At 38.6% G+C, this 23028-nt stretch overlaps 1 protein-coding gene across 2 annotated transcripts in view; it reads right to left on the bottom strand.

Annotated features, from left to right (window-relative positions):
- The window catches only part of LOC115214233 (ceramide kinase-like), a 50745-nt gene that overhangs the window by 21300 nt on the left and 6417 nt on the right, over positions 1-23028 (bottom strand). For both annotated transcript variants that reach the window (XM_029783356.2, XM_036504983.1), the window contains 3 exons: positions 13279-13689; positions 3277-3399; positions 2512-2575 (listed from right to left, as the gene is read on the bottom strand). In XM_029783356.2, coding sequence (XP_029639216.1) covers positions 2512-2575; positions 3277-3399; positions 13279-13689 — 598 coding nt within the window. The remainder of the gene's footprint in view (positions 1-2511; positions 2576-3276; positions 3400-13278; positions 13690-23028) is intronic.

Genomic DNA, 23028 nt, shown 5'->3' with positions numbered 1-23028 from the left:
AGGATGAAAGGCAAAGTCAATCTTGGTGGACTTTGAACTCAGAACTTAAAGACAGATGAAATGCTGCTAAGCATTTTGCCTGGTGTGCTAACAATTCTGCCAGTTTATCACCTTACCGTAAGTAAATATTGGCTTCAAATTTTGGCACAAGCCCAGCAATTTAAGTGGAGTGGGTAAGTCCTTAGTGCTCAACTGGTACTTGTTTCATTGCCCTTGAAAGGATGAAAGGCAAAGTTGACTTCAGTGGAATTTGAACTCAGAATGTAAAGACCGACAGAAATGCCACTAAGCACTGCCCAGCATGCTAATGATCCTGCCAGCTCACTGATTTAATTGTAGTAGTAATATAATGTTGTCATTAAGCATAGAGAACAGTATTACCATTGTAAGCAGAAGAACTTTCAGCCACTGTATTTTTCCATTGACAGAAACCAGATATCTGCAATTGCTAGAATTCAAACACATTCTGCAAGTGGATGTGAAACTGACACTACAACAATAAGTCTGACTACTGTGACCTTCAGAATTCCACAATATTCCACTGCAACTGAACCAAAGATGAAGCTACAATAATGAATCTGACTAATATAATCTTTAGAATTAAGCAAAATTCCATAGCAACTGAACACAAATTTGACATAATATGTATCAACAGGGTGTTAGAATATCTTTATCTTTTCCGTGTTTCAATCACTGGGCTGTGTCCATGTAGATGAGACCAAAGTAACTCATACGAACTGTAGACATATGTTGGTTTTATGTTGGGAAAATTGTTAGTTTTACTCTCACTCTTTTTACTCTTTTACTTGTTTCAGTCATTTGACTGTGACCATGCTGGAGCACCGCCTTTAGTCGAGCAAATTGACCCCAGGACTTATTCTTTGTAAGCCTAGTACTTATTCTATCGGTCTCTTTTGCCGAACTGCTAAGTAACGGGGACATGAACACACCAGCATCGGTTGTCAAGCGCTGTTGGGAGGACAAACACAAGCACATAAACACACACACACACACACATATCTATATACACGACAGGCTTCTTTCAATTTCCGACCATCAAATTCACACAAAAGGCTTTGGTCACCTGGGGCTTTAGTGGAAAGCTTAAGGTAGAAAGTGTTACATTGTGAGACTGAATGAAAAACCATGTGGTAGGGAAGCAAATTTCTCAACACAGCCATACCTGCACATCATCATCATCATTGTCACCGTCACTCACCATCACCATCACCATCATCATCATCATCATTTAATGTCCGTTTTCCATGGGTTGGAGGGTTTGACAGGAGCTGGCTAGACAGAAGTCTGCACCAGGTATCACTGTCTATTTTGGCAGGGTTTTAATGGCTGGATGCCCTTTCTAATACCTATTTCTTTACTACCCACAAGGGGCTAAACACAGAGAGGACAAACAAGGACAGAGAAACGGATTAAGTCGATTATATTGACCCCGGTGCATAACTGGTACTTATTTGATCGACCCCGAAAGGATGAAAGGCAAAGTCGACCTCGGCGGGATTTGAACTCAGAACGTAACTGCCGACAAAATACGGCTACACATTTCGCCTGGCGTGCTAACGATTCTGCCAGCTCGCCGCCTTTTCTAATACCAACCACCCCACAGAGTGGACTTATAATAATATGTGTGACAATGATACTTCTTTCTAATTTTGGCACAAGGCCAGTATTTGGAAGAAAGGAGGCAAGTTGATACCAGTGATCTCAGTACTTGACTGATAATTATTTTATTGACCCTGAAAGGATGAAAGGCAAAGTTGACCCTGGCAGAATTTGAACACAGAACATAAAAAGCTATATGAAATGCTGCTAAGCCTTTTGTTTGATGCACTAACAGTTCTACTATCTTGTTCCTTTAATAGTAATAATATGGCTCAGTGGTTAGAGCATCAGGCTTACAGTCGTGAGATTGTGAGTTCGAATCCCGGATTTGGGCTGTGTTGTTTTCTTGAGCAAGACACTTTATTTCATGTTGCTCCAGTTCACTTAGCTGTAGAAATGAGTTGCGACATCACTGGTGCTAAATTGTATTGTCCTTTGCCTTCCCTTGGATAATATCGGTGACTTGGAGAGGGGACGTTCGTATGCACAAGTGATTGCTGGACTTCCATAAACAACCTTGCCTAGACTTGTGCTTTGGAGGGTAACTTTCCAGGCACAATGCTGTGGTCATTCATGACTGAAGGGGATCTTTATCCTTCTTTTTACAGATTTTAATAATTTCTACTACAGGAAATGTCAACCACAATCGTTTTTGAAACGATTGCAAACTATTTTGTTGGACATTCTACAGGTTTTGACAATCTTCTCCTTTAAGTATTTCAAATATAAGTGCAAGGTCATAGCATTTTTGGCCGAGAATGTTAGTAACAGAAACTCAATTTATCAAAATAAAGTCAATTCCAGCAAGAATTTTTGTCTGCTCTACCTATTCAGTCTCTGCAATGTCCAGTTATAAATATAATGATAAAAAATAATCAGTTATATATATACCCATTGAATTGAGCTAGATCCTTGTTCTGTATTACAGTTGGTAGGTCATTTGTTTCAGATAAAACTAGAAAAATATAAGGAAAAGGGAAAATTAAGATATTAAGATAGAGAGATAGAAAAATATAAGGGGCAAAAAAGAAAGGCTGGCTAAAAGACATAAATTTTAAAAGAGAAAGAAAGAGAGAAGAAAACAAATACAAAAATCTGTAAAGTTAGAAACAAGCAAGCTATTAAAGATGGAAAGAAGGAAGTAAGGAAAGAAATGAAGGCAATAGGACGAAATAAAAGGGAAACAGGGAAAGAAAAGAAAGTGTGAAAGGATGAAATATACAGGCCAGTAAGTTAGAAAGAAGGCAAGAGAGACAGAAGAAATAAAGAAGAAAGCTTCTTTCCAAGTCATACAGACAGGCTCATATTACTAGTTTTCCAGATTCTGTGGTGTATATATTCCCTGCTGGATAGGATAAGATCCATTATAGAAATACACTCTTTTGTCAGCAACACAAAATTAAGTGTTTTGCTCAAGAATTCAATGCATTATCTGATCCAGGAATCAATACCACAATCTTATGATCATGAGTCATAACCACGAAGACATGCAGTTTTACAGACAGAAGAAAGAGGAAAACGAAAGATTTTCAAGCTTATGAAATATAGCAAAGAGGGAGTGGAAAGAACAGACCCATTACTACCAAATACTAAAAAAGGTGAAGAAAACAAGAGAGGAAGAGTAAGAGGTGGAGGAGAGAGGATTTGATTACTTACTTGTGATGTCGCAACTTATTCCAGCAGTTTCAAATATAGACTTAGCAGAGGAAAATATCTTTGAGGCATTTCCTGCTCCAGAATAGGGGTTGAGTAGAACCATGAGTTTACGAGGTCGCTGAACTGTAATAGAAAAAAAGACAAAAAAAAAAAAAGGATCAAATCAGTATGCATGTATGCTTATTTCTTTGCATAGGTCAGTGTATGTATGTATGCATGAATACTTGTCCTGGGTATGGCATTAAACTGCATCTATTGGTGGGACGCCAGTTCAGGGGTTCTGGAATTGTGGGGAGTGTGGAATCACCCCTTAACCCTTTTGTTACCAACCCGGCTGAAACCGGCTCTGGCTCATTGGTATAAATGTCTTGTTTTCATAAGTTTTTAATTCAAATCTTCCACTAAATCTTAGTCACAATTTATGTTCCTAACACTAGCTTAATGATAATAATGTTATTTTACTAAATTCTTTCTTATATTTAAAATAATTGGAAGAAACACAGAGTATCTAAAAATAAATACTGTAACGAAAGGGTTAACTACCAATACTCCCAAGTCCATTCTGACCCAGGACAGTAGTATCTATCAGGGTCCCATCTATGGGTTAAATAGGTTTCTTAGGGGTAGAGAAGGCTCCCATTATTTTTCATAAGGCCATGGAGAAGGCAGCTCTTCTAGGAGAAAGATATTCTGACGAAACTTGCAGTCAAAAGAGTGGTGGTCATCTTACAATACTTGTTACTGGAACCAACTACGGTGACAGAGAAAGTGGCAAAAGTGATGCACACGCTTTTGGTCTTTAAATTTGATAAAATACATATAGGCATAGGAGTGGCTGTGTGGTAAGTAGCTTGCTTACGAACCACATGGTTCTGGGTTCAGTCCCACTGCATGGCACCTTGGACATGTGTCTTCTGCTATAGCCTTGGGCCGACCAAAGCCTTGTGAGTGGATTTGGTAGACGGAAACTGAAAGAAGCCTGTCGTATATATATATATGTGTGTGTGTGTGTGTGTGTGTAAAATTGTGTGTCAGTGTTTGTCCCCTCAACATCGTTTGACAACCGATGCTGGTGTGTTTATGTCCCCATAACTTAGCGGTTTGGCAAACGTGACCGATAGAATAAGTACTAGGCTTACAAAGAATAAGTCCTGAGGTCGATTTGCTCGACTAAATGCGGTGCTCCAGCATGGCCACAGTTAAATGACTGAAACAAGAGAAAGAGAGAAAAGATGTTTCACTATCATTTCATTTCTTGACCCATTTTGTATTTCATAAAGTCCTATGACATGAAAAGCCGTATCTGTGCACATGCAAGGATGAAAGTAAATCAGAACAATCAGGCTGAATATGAAACAGCTATCATCTGACAAGATGAGGCATTCATCATATTTGTATGTATGTATGTTTCTGTACATATATTTGTATATATATTTGTAAAATTACTAGTGTGTTAATAGTGTTTAGTTTCATTGTACTTTAAACATATCAATAGATTTTTAACCAACATTTATAAAAATTATATATAGGCGCAGGAGTGGCTGTGTGGTAAGTAGCTTGCTTACCAACCACATGGTTCCGGGTTCAGTCCCACTGCGTGGCATCTTGGGCAAGTGTCTTCTGCTATAGCTCCGGGCTGACCAGTGCCTTGTGAGTGGATTTGGTAGACGGAAACTGAAAGAATCCTGTCGTATATATATATATATATATATATATATATATATATATATATGTATGTGTGTGTGTGTTTGTGTGTCTGTGTTTGTCCCCCTAGCATTGCTTGACAACCGATGCTGGTGTGTTTACGTCCCCGTCACTTAGCGGTTCAGCAAAAGAGACCGATAGAATAAGTACTAGGCTTACAAAGAATAAGTCCTGGGGTCGATTTGCTCGACTAAAGGTGGTGCTCCAGCATGGCCGCAGTCAAATGACTGAAACAAGTAAAAGAATAAAAAGAATATTTACATGCTACAATGAATGCAAACATTATGTCAACACACATAGTATGTTTGCAGATAACTGTATATGTTGCATGTTTCAAATCTGCTTGATGTTTCATTAGTAGCTGTGTATCTTACTTAACTATCCACAGACACACTGCCTATAAACCCACTGATATTAATGGCTAGAGTAAATTGGGTATAATAATTTGCATATTTAACACTTCCTTGGAAGTGAAATTGAAAATTAACTTACTGGTGTGATTGTGTATATCACTATACTAGCAGTATCGCCCAGCGTTGTTTGGGTTTGTTTTGACCCTTTAGAATTGGAATTTTTTGAAAAGTAAAAATTTTGCATTATGTAGCTTGTTATTCTCTTTAAGTGAATATTTTTCTGGTTAAAAAAGGGCGACACAGCAGTCAAAAAATCGTAGAAAATAGGGATTTTCATAGAAAAAAGCACCATTTTGATGTAAATAATTTTTGGTGTTAACATGGTCAGATAGCCTTCTTCTATCATACTCTCAATTTTGGTCAACTTGTGCCGCAGGGTCTCGGAGGAGATAGTGTTAGTTGAAGGCTACCAAACCTGCCATACACAGACAACTTCAGCTTTATATATAGAGAGATATACATATTATTCTAAAAATAATCGGTCACATCATTGAAATAATATCATTGAAGTTAAAAGGTAATGCACAATTCATTCAAAACAATAGGAATAAATAAGGATTACATTTGACAGAGAAATCTGAATGTTAAAGGGTTAAAGGGAGTTAATCATTCTTTTTATTCTACTCTTTAATTTTTTTGAAGAATAGAAAAAAAGGTTAGATGTCCTTCCCCTGTCACTACGTTTACCAGATATTTCTCCCAGCAACAGGCATAAAAGCTGACCCCACTGCTCAACTGGTACTTATTTTATTAACTCCATAAGAATGAAAGAAAAATTAAAAGATCTCAGTGAAATTTGAAGTCAGAAATGCCATCAAATATATTGTCTGGTGTGCTAACAATTCTGCTAGCTGGCCAATTTGTCTTGGTATCTAACTAACTTTTCCTATTAGCTATTATTTCTTTATTGCCCACAAGGGGCTAAACATAGAGGGGACAAACGAGGACAGACAAAGGGATTAAGTTGATTACATCGACCCCAGTGCGTAACTGGTACTTAATTTATCGACTCTGAAAGGATGAAAGGCAAAGTCAACCTCGGTGGAATTTGAACTCAGAACGTAGCGGCAGACGAAATACTTATTTCTTTACTATCCACAAGGGGTGAAACACAGAGAGGACAAACAAGGACGGACAAAGGGATTAAGTCGATTACATTGACCCCAGTGCATAACTGGTACTTAATTTATCGACTCTGAAAGGATGAGAGGCAAAGTCAACTTCGGTGAAATTTGAACTCAGAACGTAGCGACAGACGAAATACCGCTAAGCATTTCGCCCAGCGTGCTAATGTTTCTGCCAGCTCGCCACCTTTTCCTATTAGCTATATTAGCCTAAACACATTCATAATAAGAGGTTGCCGTTGACTTACAACGTATCTAACTTACGACCGATTGACTTTACGATGATTGATGCTCCAGCTCCTAGCAGCAATAATAAATAGTCCAGTTGAAATCTAATTGATTTAATTTTTTAGAAATTAACCCATCTATGGATGATGTCAGCTAACAAACGGTTCCCCTAGGTTTGGTTATCATTGCCGCTGTGTTGGATGACTATCCTGTCACAGAGACATCGAGTGAACCTTGTATTTGTTTATGAAGATGACTACTTGAGACTCCCAAATTTCTGACCAATGCCAGTATAATATAATACAGAATGCTGTGTGTGACTTTTACCTGAGAAAGTATCTTAAGAATGTAAAAATATAAAGCAAAGCTACGTAGGCCTACAGGCTGACTTACGACCTGTCAGTTGGAACCAATTGTGGTCATAAGTTGATGACGACCTGTGCATCAATTTGTACAATATGTGGACTTACTCTAAAAAATAATTTTTCTCTGTTTTATTATTTAGTGTTTCTTTTCTATCATGTACATTTTCACAGGTTTCAGTCTTTGGATTCCAACCATCCTAGGACACTGCTAATGTTTACTTTAGTATTACTAATTAATCTCTCTCTCTCCTTCTCTATCTTCCCATCCTCTATCTATCTATCTATCTATCTATCTATCTGTCTATCTGTCTATCTGTCTATCTGTCTGTCTGTCTGTCTGTCTGTCTGTCTGTCTGTCTGTCTGTCTGTCTGTATGTATGTATGTATGTATGTATGTATGTATGTATGTATGTATGTTCTTTCTTTCTCTCCCATTCCCTTTTTCGTCTTTTTTTTTTTCCCTCATTTAACTTGTCTCTTCCTCTCTCTCTCATTCTTCATTCTCTCTCTCCCTTTCACCATTCTTCATGGTCTCCTCGCACCATTCCCCTTCTTCTCTCTCTTCCTCTTGCTCCTCCTCCCCCATTCCCGTCATCCATCTGCGACGATACTTCCGTCGTAACTGCTTCCTGTCCTTTCTCGCCCGCCTTGTAAGGCTTCTGGTCGACAAATTTTCCCTCTCTGTCTTCCACGATAATCCAGCGTTTGCAATACTTTTTTCGTCTGGCGTTAACAGCCCTTCTTATCTTGTTCTCCTTGTCCTGTCTCTCACTGTTATATATTTATTTTTCCACTGTTTATATATATATTTTTTACTGTTTATATGTTTGTACTGTCGTTACCGTCTTGCTTTTTTTACCCCTCTGCGAAAAGATCTCAGAATTTTAATTGATTTGCTTTTCGCGGGAAGGAATTTTTCTTCGAAGTATACGTCTCGCTTTTATCCTTCGAAATGTTTAGTAGATGAAATCTTAGCGACTGAAGAAGGGGATTTTTCGTTGTGCTTATTGTCCTGTATCTCTCCCTTTTTTTTGCTTGTCTTGTTCCTTGGTTTGTGTCTATGTGTTTCGTCTCTCTGTGTTCGACGTCTTTTTGGTGTCCTGTACACATATATGCGTGTATATGTACATGTAGAGGTAGGTACGTACATATATGTTTATATATATGCATATATTCTATTTTATTAACATATATATATATATATATATACATACATACAGATAGCTAGATAGAGAGAGAGAAAGAGAGAGGGGGAAATAGAGAAGGAGAGAGAGAGATTAATTAGTAATACTAAAGTAAACATTAGCAGTGTCCTAGGATGGTATGATTATGATTCTGCCATCTCACATTATATGCATGTACATTTGTGTACAAATACATGTATGCAAATAAGTAGTTCAGGGGAAATAACATTGTAAACAAAGCCATTCCTTTATGACTGAAAAAGGAGTTTTGAAATTTGATGGAAGATTTAGGCAGATTGAGATATCTACATATATATAGATATTATGAAGATTTTGTGGTGCAAACTCGAGTAAAAATGGATAAATTAGTAATTACATATATTTTAAATATATCTTGGTTCATATATATATATATATAAATGGATGAATGAATTATATATATATATATAAGTAAATAAATGGAGTTGAATGCCGGTGTTATTCAAATTTTCCATGTTAACTGTAAACAAAGGATAATTCATTCATCCATTTATATATATATATGAACCAAGATATATTTAAAATATATATAATTACTAATTTATCCATTTTTACTCGAGTTTGCACCCCAAAATCTTCATAATATCTATATATATGTAGATATCTCAATCTGCCTAAATCTTCCATCAAATTTCAAACCTCCTTTTTCAATCATAAAGGAATGGCTTTGTTTACAATGTTATTTCCCCTGAACTACTTATTTGCTTACATCTATTTGTACACAAATGTACATGCATATAATGTGAGATGACAGAATCATTATCATGCCAGACAAAATGGTTGGTGGCATTTTGTCCATTTTTACCTTCTGAATTTAAATTCTGTCAAGGTGAACTTTGCATTCCATCCTTATAGAGGTCAATTAAAAGAGTACCAGTTGAACAATGAGATTGATGTAAATAAATAGGTGGCGGTGGCCGATGCCAGCGCCGCCTAGACTGGCTTCTGTGCCGTGGCACGTAAAAAGTACCATCCGAATGTGGCCGATGCCAGCGCCACCTCGACTGGCTTCTGTGCCGGTGGCACGTAAAATGCACCAATCCGATCATGGCCGTTGCCAGCCTCGCCTGGCACCTGTGCCAGTGACACGTAAAAAGCACCCACTACACTCACGGAGTGGTTGGCGTTAGGAAGGGCATCCAGCTGTAGAAACACTGCCAGATCAGACTGGAGCCTGGTGCAGCCTTCTGCCTTCCCAGATCCCCGGTCGAACCGTCCAACCCATGCTAGCATGGAGAACAGACGTTAAACGATAATGATGATGATGAAATAGCCCCCACTCCCAAATTTCATGCTTGTGCCTCTAGTAGAAACAATATTTCATTGTTGTTATCATCATCATAATTCAACATCCATTTTCCATACTGGCAGGGTTGGATGGTTTGACAGGGGCTGGCAAGCCAAAGAGCTGCACCAGGTTCCAGTTGTCTGTTTTGGCATGGTTTCCATGGTTGGATGCTCTTTCTAACACCAGCCACTTTACAGAAAGGGTATACTGGTTGCCTTTTACATAGCACCAGCACAGGTGCTTTATACATGGCACTAGCATGGATGTTTTTAAATGGTACACAGAGAGTCAGCATTTGAAATACTGATATAGGGAAGATAATAAGTAATAAAATGGTTTATTATAGAAGAAGGGAGGAGAGAGATTTAGCAAGATATCAAAAAGTAAACAGTGGAAGAGAAGGATATTTATAATATGATATAGATGGAAAGTTATATATCATTAATAACCTTTCTCTAGTTTCATTTTTTTTCTCTCTACTATTTTTACTTCTTTACTAATGATAAATACATCATTTACCATCTATATCATACTGTATATAGCCTTCTCTTCTATCACAGAAATCCACTGTTTTCATTTTAATATTTTGTAAATCTCTCTCATTCCTTCTCTCTTTTACTCTTTACTCTTTTACTTGTTTCAGTCAGTTGACTGCGGCCATGCTGGAGCACCGCCTTTAGTCAATCAAATCAACCCCAGGAGCACCGCCTTTAGTCAATCAAATCAACCCCAGGACTTATTCTTTGTAAGCCCAGTACTTATTCTATCGGTCTCTTTTGCCGAACTGCTAAGTGACGAGGACGTAAACACACCAGCATCGGTTGTCAAGCAATGCTAGGGGGACAAACACAGACACACAAACATATACACACACACACATATATATACATATATACGACAGGCTTCTTTCAGTTTCCGTCTACCAAATCCACTCACAAGGCATTGGTCGGCTCGGGGCTATAGCAGAAGACACTTGCCCAAGATGCTACGCAGTGGGACTGAACCCGGAACCATGTGGTTGGTTAGCAAGCTACTTACCACACAGCCACTCCTGCGCCTATGTAGTAAATTACTTTATTAATTTTATTACCTATTGTCTTCTATATATTAATATTCAAATGTTGACTCTGTGTTTGTATATATGTATGGTATTAATAAGATACCATGTCCTCTCCCCTTAGTTTTCTGTACTTTTTGTACTCCATGTAAATTTAGCCATGACTGTGCCCATGCTGGGGCACAGCCTTGAAGAATTTTTAGCTGGATGTATTAAACACAGTACTTATTTTTTTTTAAAGTCCAGTACTTATTCTATTGATATCTTTTGCCGAACTGCTCAGTTACAGGGATGTAAATACACCAACACTAATTATCAAGTGGTGGTGGGGGACAAACACAGACATGAAGACATACACACAGACACACATATATATACATGATGACCTTATTTCAGTTCCTGTCTACCAATACCACTCATAAGTCTTTGGTTGGCCTGGGGCTATAACAGAAGACACTTGCCTAAAGTGCCACTCAGTGGGAGTGAACCTGGAACCATGTGGTTGGGAAGCAAGCTTCTTACCACACAGTCAAGTCTGCACTCTCTATATATTTATATGTGTATATGTATGTATGTATATTTTGTATATGAAGTCCAAACATGCTTATTTGCATTATGATCTCCATATCAACTCACCTGGATTCCTCTTATAACCACATTTTACCCCACAGACTTAATACTTGATAAAGACCTTGAAGTGTAAGTTCAAAGCATTTGAGCACTGCTATTTTTTTTCTATGTTAAGCATCTCTGGATCACATCTGTTGACCATGTGTGTGTGTGTATATATACTCTTTTACTTGTTTCAGTCATTTGAATGCGGCCATGCTGGAGCACCGCCTTTAATCGAGCAACTCGACCCCGGGACTTATTCTTTTGTAAGCCCAGTACTTATTCTATCGGTCTCTTTTGCCGAACCGCTAAGTAACAGGGACATAAACACACCAGCATCAGTTGTCAAGCAATGCTAGGGGGACAAACACAGACACACAAACACACACACGCATATATATATATATATATACATATATACAACGGGCTTCTTTCAGTTTCTGTCTACCAAATCCTTTGGTAGACGGAAACTTTGGTTGGCCCGAGGCTATAGTAGAAGACACTTGCCCAAGGTGCCACGCAGTGGGACTGAACCCAGAACCATGTGGCTGGTAAACAAGCTACTTACCACACAGTCATATATAAAGTATTTGATTTTATAAATATAATTATAAAATTATTGTAAGGGCAACTACTGAGTAATGCCACATGCTAGACAAGGGCTGAAAGTGAGAGAATGAATAAAAAACATTTCTTTAATAAATCTTTTTTGTTCATTCTCTCGCTTTGAGCCCATGTCTACACTGGCAAAAATAAATTTAAGACCGATGATAAAAGTTCTATTTCTTACAAAATATTTTGTTACTAACACCATACAAATTATTTCTGTCTTTTACACCTTATGCAGAATTTATTTCTCTTTCGAATGATACAGACAATAACTATTTTTATACAACTTGAAGAATTCTAATGCTAAATTAATATAAACGTTTCAAATTTACCGGCAAAATTATCTTAAGACCATGTAATATGTATGCAAATTTTTTTGCCAAAATAGGTGGTCACACAACTAGCCTAACTGCACTATATAGTGTTATAATTTAACGTTATTGTACAATTGATTAATAATGGGAAAACAATGTAGCCTCATTCTAGTCACGAGAGCAAAAATCGTATTACTCCACCAGGAAAAAGTTTCCTTTTCGAACATCAGCAAGCAACTAAAGTGCAGTAAAACAGCTTGCGTGCAAGCGTAGAAGTTATATTCTAATTTAGCATTAGAATTCTTCAAGTTGTATAAAAATAGTTATTGTCTACATCATTCGAAAGAGAAATAAATTCTGCATAAGGTGTAAAAGATAAAAATAATTTGTATGGTGTTAGCAACAAAATATTTTGTAAGAAACAGAACTTTTATCATTGGTCTTAAATTTATTTTTGCCAGTGTATGTAAATAAATAAGGTAGTTTTAGAGCCATTTGGTGTCTTCTTTTGCATGTGGCATTACTCAGTAGTTCTTCTCCCTATTGTAATTTTATGATTATATTTATAAAATTAAATACTTTGTATTAATTTTTACCTAAGTGGTTTTTTACATGCTAGCTACTTGATAAAATCCTACATAGATTTTATTATTTGATAAAAACAATTTATATATATATTATATATATATATATATATATATATTCAGCCGAAATTGCAAGGATGATCTGGCTCTTAACTGAGGATAGAAAGCTTTGAATGACCTGTCCTTGTTTTTTTGTATTGTTTATCTGTTGTCCCTTTTTGTATCACTTAGTTGTCCGGATGTTTTGCGTTCTTGTCCCATTTTGTATTTTATATATATATATATTCCAATACAGCCACTCATGTTTTGTGTTGAGCATCTCTGGATTTTAACTGTTGACTCTCTTTATATGCATGTAGATGTTTGTGTGTGCATGTACATGTGTATGTTGTGAGTGTGTGTGTGTGTGTAAAACACCAAGTTTGATATTTATACCAGTAATAGTGTAGTATAGTAATAATAGTAGTAAATCTTCACTTACCATTCTTCAAGCATTCCTTGACTGTCTGAAGTACCTCTTGTGATTCTTGAGGTTCCATTGTGAAGCTTTCTTCTGAGATGAACATGCGCCTGTTTATACCATGTTTGACATATGACAGCACTAAAGTTTGACTGTTGCTGTCAATTGACTTAAGATCCTCCACTGCTGGTGCAACCATCTTTTCACTGTCCTCAGCACTATGCTCGACAGAGCTGAGCTTGTCTCTGGAGTCATTGACAGGCTCTGTTTTAACAGGAGTATCATCTGTCAAGTCTGCAGCACATTTTTTTGTACTAGGGGATCCTTTTTTCTTACCAAAATAATTGACCTTTTTATTGGTAGAACTTGCTTTCTTTGTGTCAGGTTCATCTTGGCAGCAAATTTTTATGATATCGACAAAAGGGATTGTCTCTGCAAAAGAGAAAACAAAAACTGATTTTTGTTGTTATTGTTTAGCCCCGAGTCAACTATGATGATCATATCATTTTTTTTATAGCAAGTACTAAACTGTTCAATGTATTCCGTTTTTATTTTACAAACAGAAAGCTATTGAGGATTCAGCTACTATTTCTAGCAAACTGAGTGATCACATAGGAGTTCCTTCATTGGTTTCAGACAAAATATACTAACAGTGAACAGGTCGCAGTCTCAAAGTGACGAAAATATTTTGACAAATTAAATTTAAATGTTGAAGTGAATCTAACGGTTTTGTGTGTTTCTTAAATGGCTTATAAACACCTTCCACGCTGCAATTGTTTTCGTTCCAGCACACGATCTCAGATCAAGTCACTTACTATGCAAGTACATCTCCATAAAATATACTAACTTTAGTGTAAAGTCACTAATTTGAAGAGAAAGTGAATCAATCCTAGTATGTTACACAGTATATTACTGGTAACTGTTTGACCAACTCAAAATCTAAGGTTGTCCAGAAGGTGACCCTACTTCCAGATACAGCACAGGTTGTGAAGATTTATACAACCAATGTACAATATTGACATAGCAAGAATTTAAAGAAAATAAAACAAAACACATTGTTGAATACCAGTTTTTTACGGAACCTAAATTCTTCTAGAGAAGTCAATGCCTCCATCACCCACAAAACCATAAGGTACCCAGGAAAGAATCACAAACAGATTCTTCAAGCTGAGTCATCTGGCAGGAGACCTAGGGGTAAACCAAGAATGAAATGGATGGGTACTATTCATAGTCTCAGTTGGTCATACTTGGGAATCCAGCCTGAAAGTGAATAGGGCTCAGAGAATAAAGATGGAAGGAGCTTGGAGTAAATGTTAAGTTGCATCTTTATCAAAACCCTGTCTCCTTTCAGTTGGTGAGGAAATCCTTTTTTTTTTCCTTTTTCTGCCAGTTGGTCTATTACATCCTTCATTACATCCACTGCATCCTTCAAAACTTCCACGCTTCCCAAGATTCGCCAACACTACACCTGATTTTCTCCCCTCCAAACACACGCAAGCATGTATCTGACTCATACACTGTTCACTTCCTAGACATTTGTACATTACTGCATATGCTTTATATGCACTTTTGACAAGTTGTGGTGCACCTGAGCACTGTATAAAACAATTTCATCATCATCATCATCATCATTATTATTAATATTATTATTATTATTATTATTATTATTATTATATTATTATTATTATTAAAATGTGTAAATTGTTTAGCCATGGAAAACTTCTATCCTTCTTAACTTAAGAGTTATGCAGCCACTTTCTACACCTCATCACTGCAATTTTTGATCTATTTCCAACTCTGCTCTAGTCACTCCAATTCTCTCTTCTATTATGTGAATAGCCATGTAACTCCTCTAGAGGAAGAAACTTGCTCTGTCTTGGCCCTTTCTCTCATATCTTGACCTCTCATATCCTGGCATAAAGCTGTCTGCCTCTCTACTCTAGTCATATTTAGTTGAAAGGGATTTTAGTCTTGCAAGTTTCATGGCAACCACACTAGTGCTGGTGCTATGAAAAAATACATGGTACACACTGGATAGTGGTTGTTAATAGGAAGGGTGTCCTTCTATAGAAACCATGTCAAAGCAGACATTAGAGCGTAATACAGTCTTCAGGTCCACTGGATTCTGTTAAACTGTGTAATCCATGCCAATCCATGTTAAACTGTCCAATCCATGGGGCATGGATGTTAAGTGATGATAATGATGATAATTTCAAAGCTTTGCATCTTTTGCTACTTGCAACCTGATGTCAGGGTTTAGGTTTGGGTTCTTTGTACAATATTAAGTAGAATAGAAAGGTGGTGAGCTGGCAGAATCATTAGCATGCTGGATGAAATGCTTAGAGGCACTTTATCTGTCTTCATGTTCTGAGTTCAAATTCTGCCAAGGTCTACTTTGCCTTTCATTTTCTTGAAGTCAATAAAAAATAAGTATCAATTGAACACTGGGGTTGATATTATCAACTTACACCGTCTTCTGGATGTCCTTCCTATCGTCATCCACTTTACTGAGTGGACAGGGTGCTTTTTATGTGGCACCAGCACTGGTGAGGTCTGTTTGGCTTAGCTCTTACTGCTTGATGCCCTTCCTCATGCCAACCACTTTACAAAGTAGACTGAGTGCTTTTTATATGGCCCCAGCAAGGCAAGGTCTGTTCTGGCATGGTTTTCACAGCTGGATGCACTTCCTCATGCCAACCACTTTACATAGCAAGCTGGCCTTGTGCAAAATTTGAAACAAATATTAAGTAGAATGGTAGCTTTAGATATTCTTTGCTTCTTTTCTTCATTGGTTTTAATAGAAGCTTACTACCACATTATTTGGAAGTACTCTGACAACCTTGGAGATGCTAAAACTACTTTTCCATGGTGTGTGCTATTGTTGACCTACAAATGTCCTACTCTCCCTAACTTGAAACATCTATAATTTCTCTTCTCTCTAATCACAGGAAATTGTTTCCCCAAGGATCTTATGGGGATGGTATCTGAGATGGCTGTACATATATTGGAACGTCATAATATCAAATTCAGGATGAGGTGATTTGTAAATGTGTGTGTGCATGTGTTTAGCAGATTTATTTGCTTTAGTAAAGAAACTATGATTTCATCCTGTTCTAGGGTTCCTCAGAAACTGAAAATATTTTATTAAAGACGTAGTCTAAACATGAATTATTTCAGAACATTTTCTGTCAAATTTCCAACATTCTTAACCAAATTTGAATATGTCAGCTAGAATTAAAAGAAAAAAGATAAATATGACATTAAACCAATAACAGAGAGAGAGAGGGGAGGGGGAGAGAGAAAGGGGTAAACAGAGAGACAGAGAGGTAAAGAGAGTGAAGGGGAGAGAGTGAAGGGAAAGGGAGAGAGCTGGAGAATGAAATGGAAAGAGAGAAAGATAGAGAGAGAAAGGAGAGATGGCAGGGAAAGGGAGAAAGTTGGGGAATTAAATGGAAAGAGAGAGAGAGAGAGAGAGAGAGAGAGGAGAGAGAGAGAGAGAGAGAGAGAGAATAAAAGCAAGCAGACAGAATATTGTTTGCAAACTGTTTTCAAGGTCTTACAATTTACGTAACAGACTAAAGTATAAACAAGCATTCACATATGTGATAAATAAAAATAAGTTTGTAATAAGTGGACATTTAAAACAATTGCACAAGTAAGATTAAAAACATAAATACATCCCTTCATTATTGCAAGGTTATAACCATACGCAAGGAGCCATGCACACACACACACACATTAATACACTACACTTATAAAAGTAGAGGACACTCGTTCAGGGTATCACGCAGAGGTACTGAATCCCAAACTTCTTAATCTTGCACCCATATCCAACTGCGGCTGCTGCTGCTGCGGCTACTACTACTACTACTACTACTGCTGCTACTGCTGCTGCTGCTACTACTACTACTACTACTACTACTACTACTGCTGCTGCTGCTGCTGCTACTACTACTACTACTATTACTACTACTATTACTACTACTGCTGCTGCTGCTGCTACTACTACTACTACTGCTGCTGCTGCTGCTGCTGCTACTACTACTACTACTACTACTGCTGCTGCTGCTGCTGCAACTACTACTACTACTACATCACCAGCAGCAGCACCACCACTGTTACCACCACCACCACCACCACCATCGTCATCACCGTCGTCATCATCATCATCATCATCATCATCATCATTTAATGTCTGTCTTCTGTGCTGGCATGAGGGTGGATGGTTTTGATAGTAGCCAAGCCAGAAGACTGCCTCAAGCTCCCCCCACCCTGCTGTCTATTTTTGGCATGGTTTTCACAGCTTGATGCCCTTCCTCATGCCAACCACTTTACAGAGCAGACTTGGTGCTTTTTACATGGGTCCATCACAGACAAGGTCTGTTCTGGCATGGTTTTCATGGCTGAATGCTGCTCCTCATACCAAGCATGTTTCAGAGTCAACTAGGTGCTTTTCATATGGCCCCAGCATTAGCAAGATCTGCTCTAGCATGATTTTCACAGCTTGACGCCCTTCCTCATGCCAACCACTTTACAGAGCAGACTTGGTGCTTTTTACATGGGTCCATCACAGACAAGGTCTGTTCTGGCATGGTTTTCATGGCTGAATGCTGCTCCTCATACCAAGCATGTTTCAGAGTCAACTAGGTGCTTTTCATATGGCCCCAGCATTAGCAAGATCTGCTCTAGCATGATTTTCACAGCTTGACGCCCTTCCTCATGCCAACCACTTTACAGAGCAGACTTGGTGCTTTTTACATGGGTCCATCACAGACAAGGTCTGTTCTGGCATGGTTTTCATGGCTGAATGCTGCTCCTCATACCAAGCATGTTTCAGAGTCAACTAGGTGCTTTTCATATGGCCCCAGCATTAGCAAGATCTGCTCCAGCATGATTTTCACAGCTTGACGCCCTCCTCATGCAACCACTTTACAGAGCAGACTTGGTGCTTTTTTACATGGGTCCATCACAGACAAGGTCTGTTCTGGCATGGTTTTCATGGCTGAATGCTGCTACCTCATACCAAGCATGTTTTCAGAGTCAACTAGGTGCTTTTCATATGGCCCCAATTAGCAAGATCTGCTCCAGCATGATTTTCACAGCTTGACGCCCTTCCTCATGCCAACCACTTACAGGCAGACTTGGTGCTTTTTACATGGGTCCATCACAGACAAGGTCTGTTCTGGCATGTTTTCATGGCTGAATGCTGCTCCTCATACCAAGCATGTTTCAGAGTCAACTAGGTGCTTTTCATATGGCCCCAGCATTAGCAAGATCTGCTCTAGCATGATTTTCACAGCTGGATGCCCTTCCTCATGCCAACCACTTTACAGAGCAGACTTGGTGCTTTTTACATGGGTCCATCACAGACAAGGTCTGTTCTGGCATGGTTTTCATGGCTGAATGCTGCTCCTATACCAAGCATGTTTCAGAGTCAACTAGGTGCTTTTCATATGCCCCAGCATTAGCAAGATCTGCTCTAGCATGATTTCACAGTTGACGCCCTCCTCATGCCAACCACTTTACAGAGCAGACTTGGTGCTTTTTACATGGTCCATCACAGACAAGGTCTGTTCTGGCATGGTTTTCATGGCTGAATGCTGCTCCTCATACCAAGCATGTTTCAGAGTCAACTAGGTGCTTTTCATATGGCCCCAGCATTAGCAAGATCTGCTCCAGCATGATTTTCACAGCTTGACGCCCTTCCTCATGCCAACAACTTTACAGAGCAGACTTGGTGCTTTTTACATGGGTCCATCACAGACAAGGTCTGTTCTGGCATGGTTTTCATGGCTGAATGCTGCTCCTCATACCAAGCATGTTTCAGAGTCAACTAGGTGCTTTTCATATGGCCCCAGCATTAGCAAGATCTGCTCCAGCATGATTTTCACAGCTGGATGCCCTTCCCTCCGCCAACCACTTTACAGAGCAGACTTGGTGCTTTTTACATGGTCCATCACAGACAAGGTCTGTTCTGGCATGGTTTTCATGGCTGAATGCTGCTCCTCATACCAAGCATGTTTCAGAGTCAACTAGGTGCTTTTCATATGAGCCCCAGCATTAGCAAGATCTGCTCCAGCATGATTTTCACAGCTTGACGCCCTTCCTCATGCCAACCACTTTACAGAGCAGACTTGGTGCTTTTTACATGGGTCCATCACAGACAAGGTCTGTTCTGGCATGGTTTCATGGCTGAATGCTGCTCCTCATACCAAGCATGTTTCAGAGTCAACTAGGTGCTTTTCATATGGCCCCAGCATTAGCAATATCTGCTCCAGCATGATTTTCACAGCTTGACGCCCTTCCTCATGCCAACAACCACTTACAGAGCAGACTTGGTGCTTTTACATGGGTCCATCACAGACAAGGTCTGTTCTGGCATGGTTTTCATGGCTGAATGCTGCTCCTCATACCAAGCATGTTTCAGAGTCAACTAGGTGCTTTTCATATGGCCCCAGCATTAGCAATCTGCTCCAGCATGATTTTCACAGCTGGATGCACTTACTCATGCCAACCACTTTACAGAGCAGACTTGTGCTTTTTTACATGGGTCCATCACAGACAAGGTCTGTTCTGGCATGGTTTTCATGGCTGAATGCTGCTCTCATACCAAGCATGTTTCAGAGTCAACTAGGTGCTTTTCATATGGCCAGCATTAGCAAGATCTGCTCCAGCATGATTTTCACAGCTTGACGCCCTTCCTCATGCCAACCACTTTACAGAGCAGACTTGGTGCTTTTTACATGGGTCCATCACAGACAAGGTCTGTTCTGGCATGGTTTTCATGGCTGAATGCTGCTCCTCATACCAAGCATGTTTCAGAGTCAACTAGGTGCTTTTCATATGGCCCCAGCATTAGCAAGATCTGCTCCAGCATGATTTTCACAGCTTGACGCCCTTCCTCATGCCAACCACTTTACAGAGCAGACTTGGTGCTTTTTACATGGGTCCATCACAGACAAGGTCTGTTCTGGCATGGTTTTCATGGCTGAATGCTGCTCCTCATACCAAGCATGTTTCAGAGTCAACTAGGTGCTTTTCATATGGCCCCAGCATTAGCAAGATCTGCTCTAGCATGGTTTTCACAGCTGGATGCACTTACTCATGCCAACCACTTTACAAAACTGACTGGGTGCTTTTCCCATAGCTCCAGCATTGACAAGGGTGTTCTGGCATGGTTTTTACAACTGGATGCCCTTCCTCATGCCAAGCACATTACAGAGCAGACTGGGTGCTTTTCACATGGCCCCAGTGCTGGCAAGGTCTGTTTTGGCATGGTTTTCATAGCTTGAGATCCCTTGTCATGCCAACCACTTTACAGATCAGACTGGACATTTTTCACATGGCCCCAGTATTGGAAAGGTCTGTTCTGACATGGTTTCTTTCTCAGTCTAGCATTTGTTGTGTCTCTTTTGTGGAATTGCTAAGTTATGGGTACATAAACACATGAACACTGGTTGTCAAGAAGTAGTGGACGGCAATCACAAACACAAAGACACACACACATATATATATATATGCGTGTATATATATATATATATATATATATATGCTTTTATATATATATGCGTTTTTATATATATATATATATGCTTTTATATATATATGCGTTTTTATATATATATATATATATATATATATATACGTATTACAAAATAGAAAATTACCCTTTAACAGGTGGTTTTTGGGCCATGTTGGCTGCTATTTCTAGCATGTAAAATTACCTGTTAAAGGGTAATTTTCTATTTTGAAATACGAATATGTTGTCTATTGACTTTTTATACATGCTAGGCCACTGGTGGTGATATTTATAACGAGTATTCGCCACCCTATATATATATATACATACACATACATACATACATACACATACTTATATATATGACGAGCTTCTTTCAGTTTCCATCTACCAAATTCACTCACTAGGCTTTGGTCGGCCCAAGGCCAAATCTGGAGACACTGCCCTAGATGCCAAGCAGTGGGATTGAAGCCTGAACTATGTGGTTGGGGAGCAAGCTTCTTACCACTCAGCCATCCCTGCACTTATGGTTGTAAGGATGTAAACCATTAAATGTGAAACTTAGAATCCCGGTTAAATTAATGCTGTTTATTCATGCAGCTGTTTGTTTTATGTTTGTCTGTGTTTCCATATGTTTGGTGAATATGTTATTGAGTAATCGTTTTTGAAGCCAGATTCCCTTCCTGTTGCAAACCTTTTGGCTTTCAAGTTTGGTATCTCTTATACCATCAGGCTTTAAAAGTTTAAGGTGAGTGGATGACTGGATGACAGGAGAGCTGACAACAAAAGCACAACTTGTACATCTGACAAATGAGTGCAGATGTAAACTGACACAGACACAAACATATTTATACATATGTGTGTGTGTGTCTATATGTTTATATACAGATATGTATGCATATATGTATATGTGCATATATATATATATATTATATATATATATATATATATATATATATATATATATATATATATATATATATACTTAATAATTAGGATTCAGCATAGATTTGCTTTACCACATACCGAAGTTTAGAAATAGCAGCCAAAAAACCTTAGCTATTTCTTCTACTTTAAAAAGGGACTTCCAGAAAAACCAAAATACTTGAAAACAATCCACACAAGCAGAGAGGAAAAGTAACAAAAATCAATAAATATCTGGTCACCCATGTACGCACATTTCGGAATTAGATCGGTATAAAGAATATAAAGTAGAAGAAATAGCTAAGGTTTTTTGGCTGCTATTTCTAAACGTCGGCATGTGGTAAAGCAAATCTTTGCTGAACCCTAATTATTAAGTATTACTTAAGTTTACCCTGAAATGGTCCTTTTTCATGCCGAATTCTACTTGGTGAAATTATTGCTTACTTCTTAATTAATTAATTTTACCCTTTGTTATTATATATATATATATATGACATTCATAGGCTTGAAAGAAATGAAGCTAGTATGTTCTGCTGGATGTGTAATGTAATGTCAGAGTGCATACACGACAGAGTGGAAGCAGCCTGAGAGAAAAGTTGGACATAAGAAGCATCAGATGAAGTGTGCTGGTAAGGACATATGTTGCATATGGATGAGGACAGCTGTGTGTGAAGAGGTGTCACACCTTAACAGTGGAGGGAACCTTTGGAAGAGGTAGACCCAAGAAGACATGAGATGAGGTGGTGAAGCATGACCTTTGAATATATGCCCCCTGGACCTTATGATCATGAACCAAACATCCAAACCACTAAGCTATGTGCCTTCACCAAAATGCATACATATGCAAACACATACACAGACACAAACACACACAGAACTACACCATAACCATGCCGATATGTATATCACAGAGTGCAAATCAAGAAACTGCTCCTTTCTCTCTCTCTCTTTTCAGCTGGGGTAGCTATGTATACCCTCTACAGCAACATGCCTGTTTCTGTCCCTTTATTCATGCCATAGCCTCATCACCTGGCACAAAGTCACCTCCCTCAATACTACTTCCCCCCTCCTCCACCACCACTCAGTTGAGGGGGGGTCTTGTCTTGTAAGTTACCTGATGGCCTCACTGCTACTGATGCCACATAAAAAGCACCCATTATTAGAAAGGGCATCCATCCATAGAAACCATGCCAAAGCAGACACCATAGATTGGTACCATCTCCTGACTTGCCAGTTCCTGTCAGACCATTCTCCCTTCTCTATACCACTGATGTTGTCTGAAGAAAAGGGCAAAGGCCAATGATGTTGCAACTCATTTCTACAGCAGA

The sequence above is a fragment of the Octopus sinensis genome, linkage group LG7 (assembly GCF_006345805.1).
Source record: "Octopus sinensis linkage group LG7, ASM634580v1, whole genome shotgun sequence".
In the NCBI taxonomy this organism is placed as follows: Eukaryota; Metazoa; Mollusca; class Cephalopoda; order Octopoda; family Octopodidae; genus Octopus; species Octopus sinensis.
This window is presented reverse-complemented; position numbering and strand designations above follow the sequence as displayed.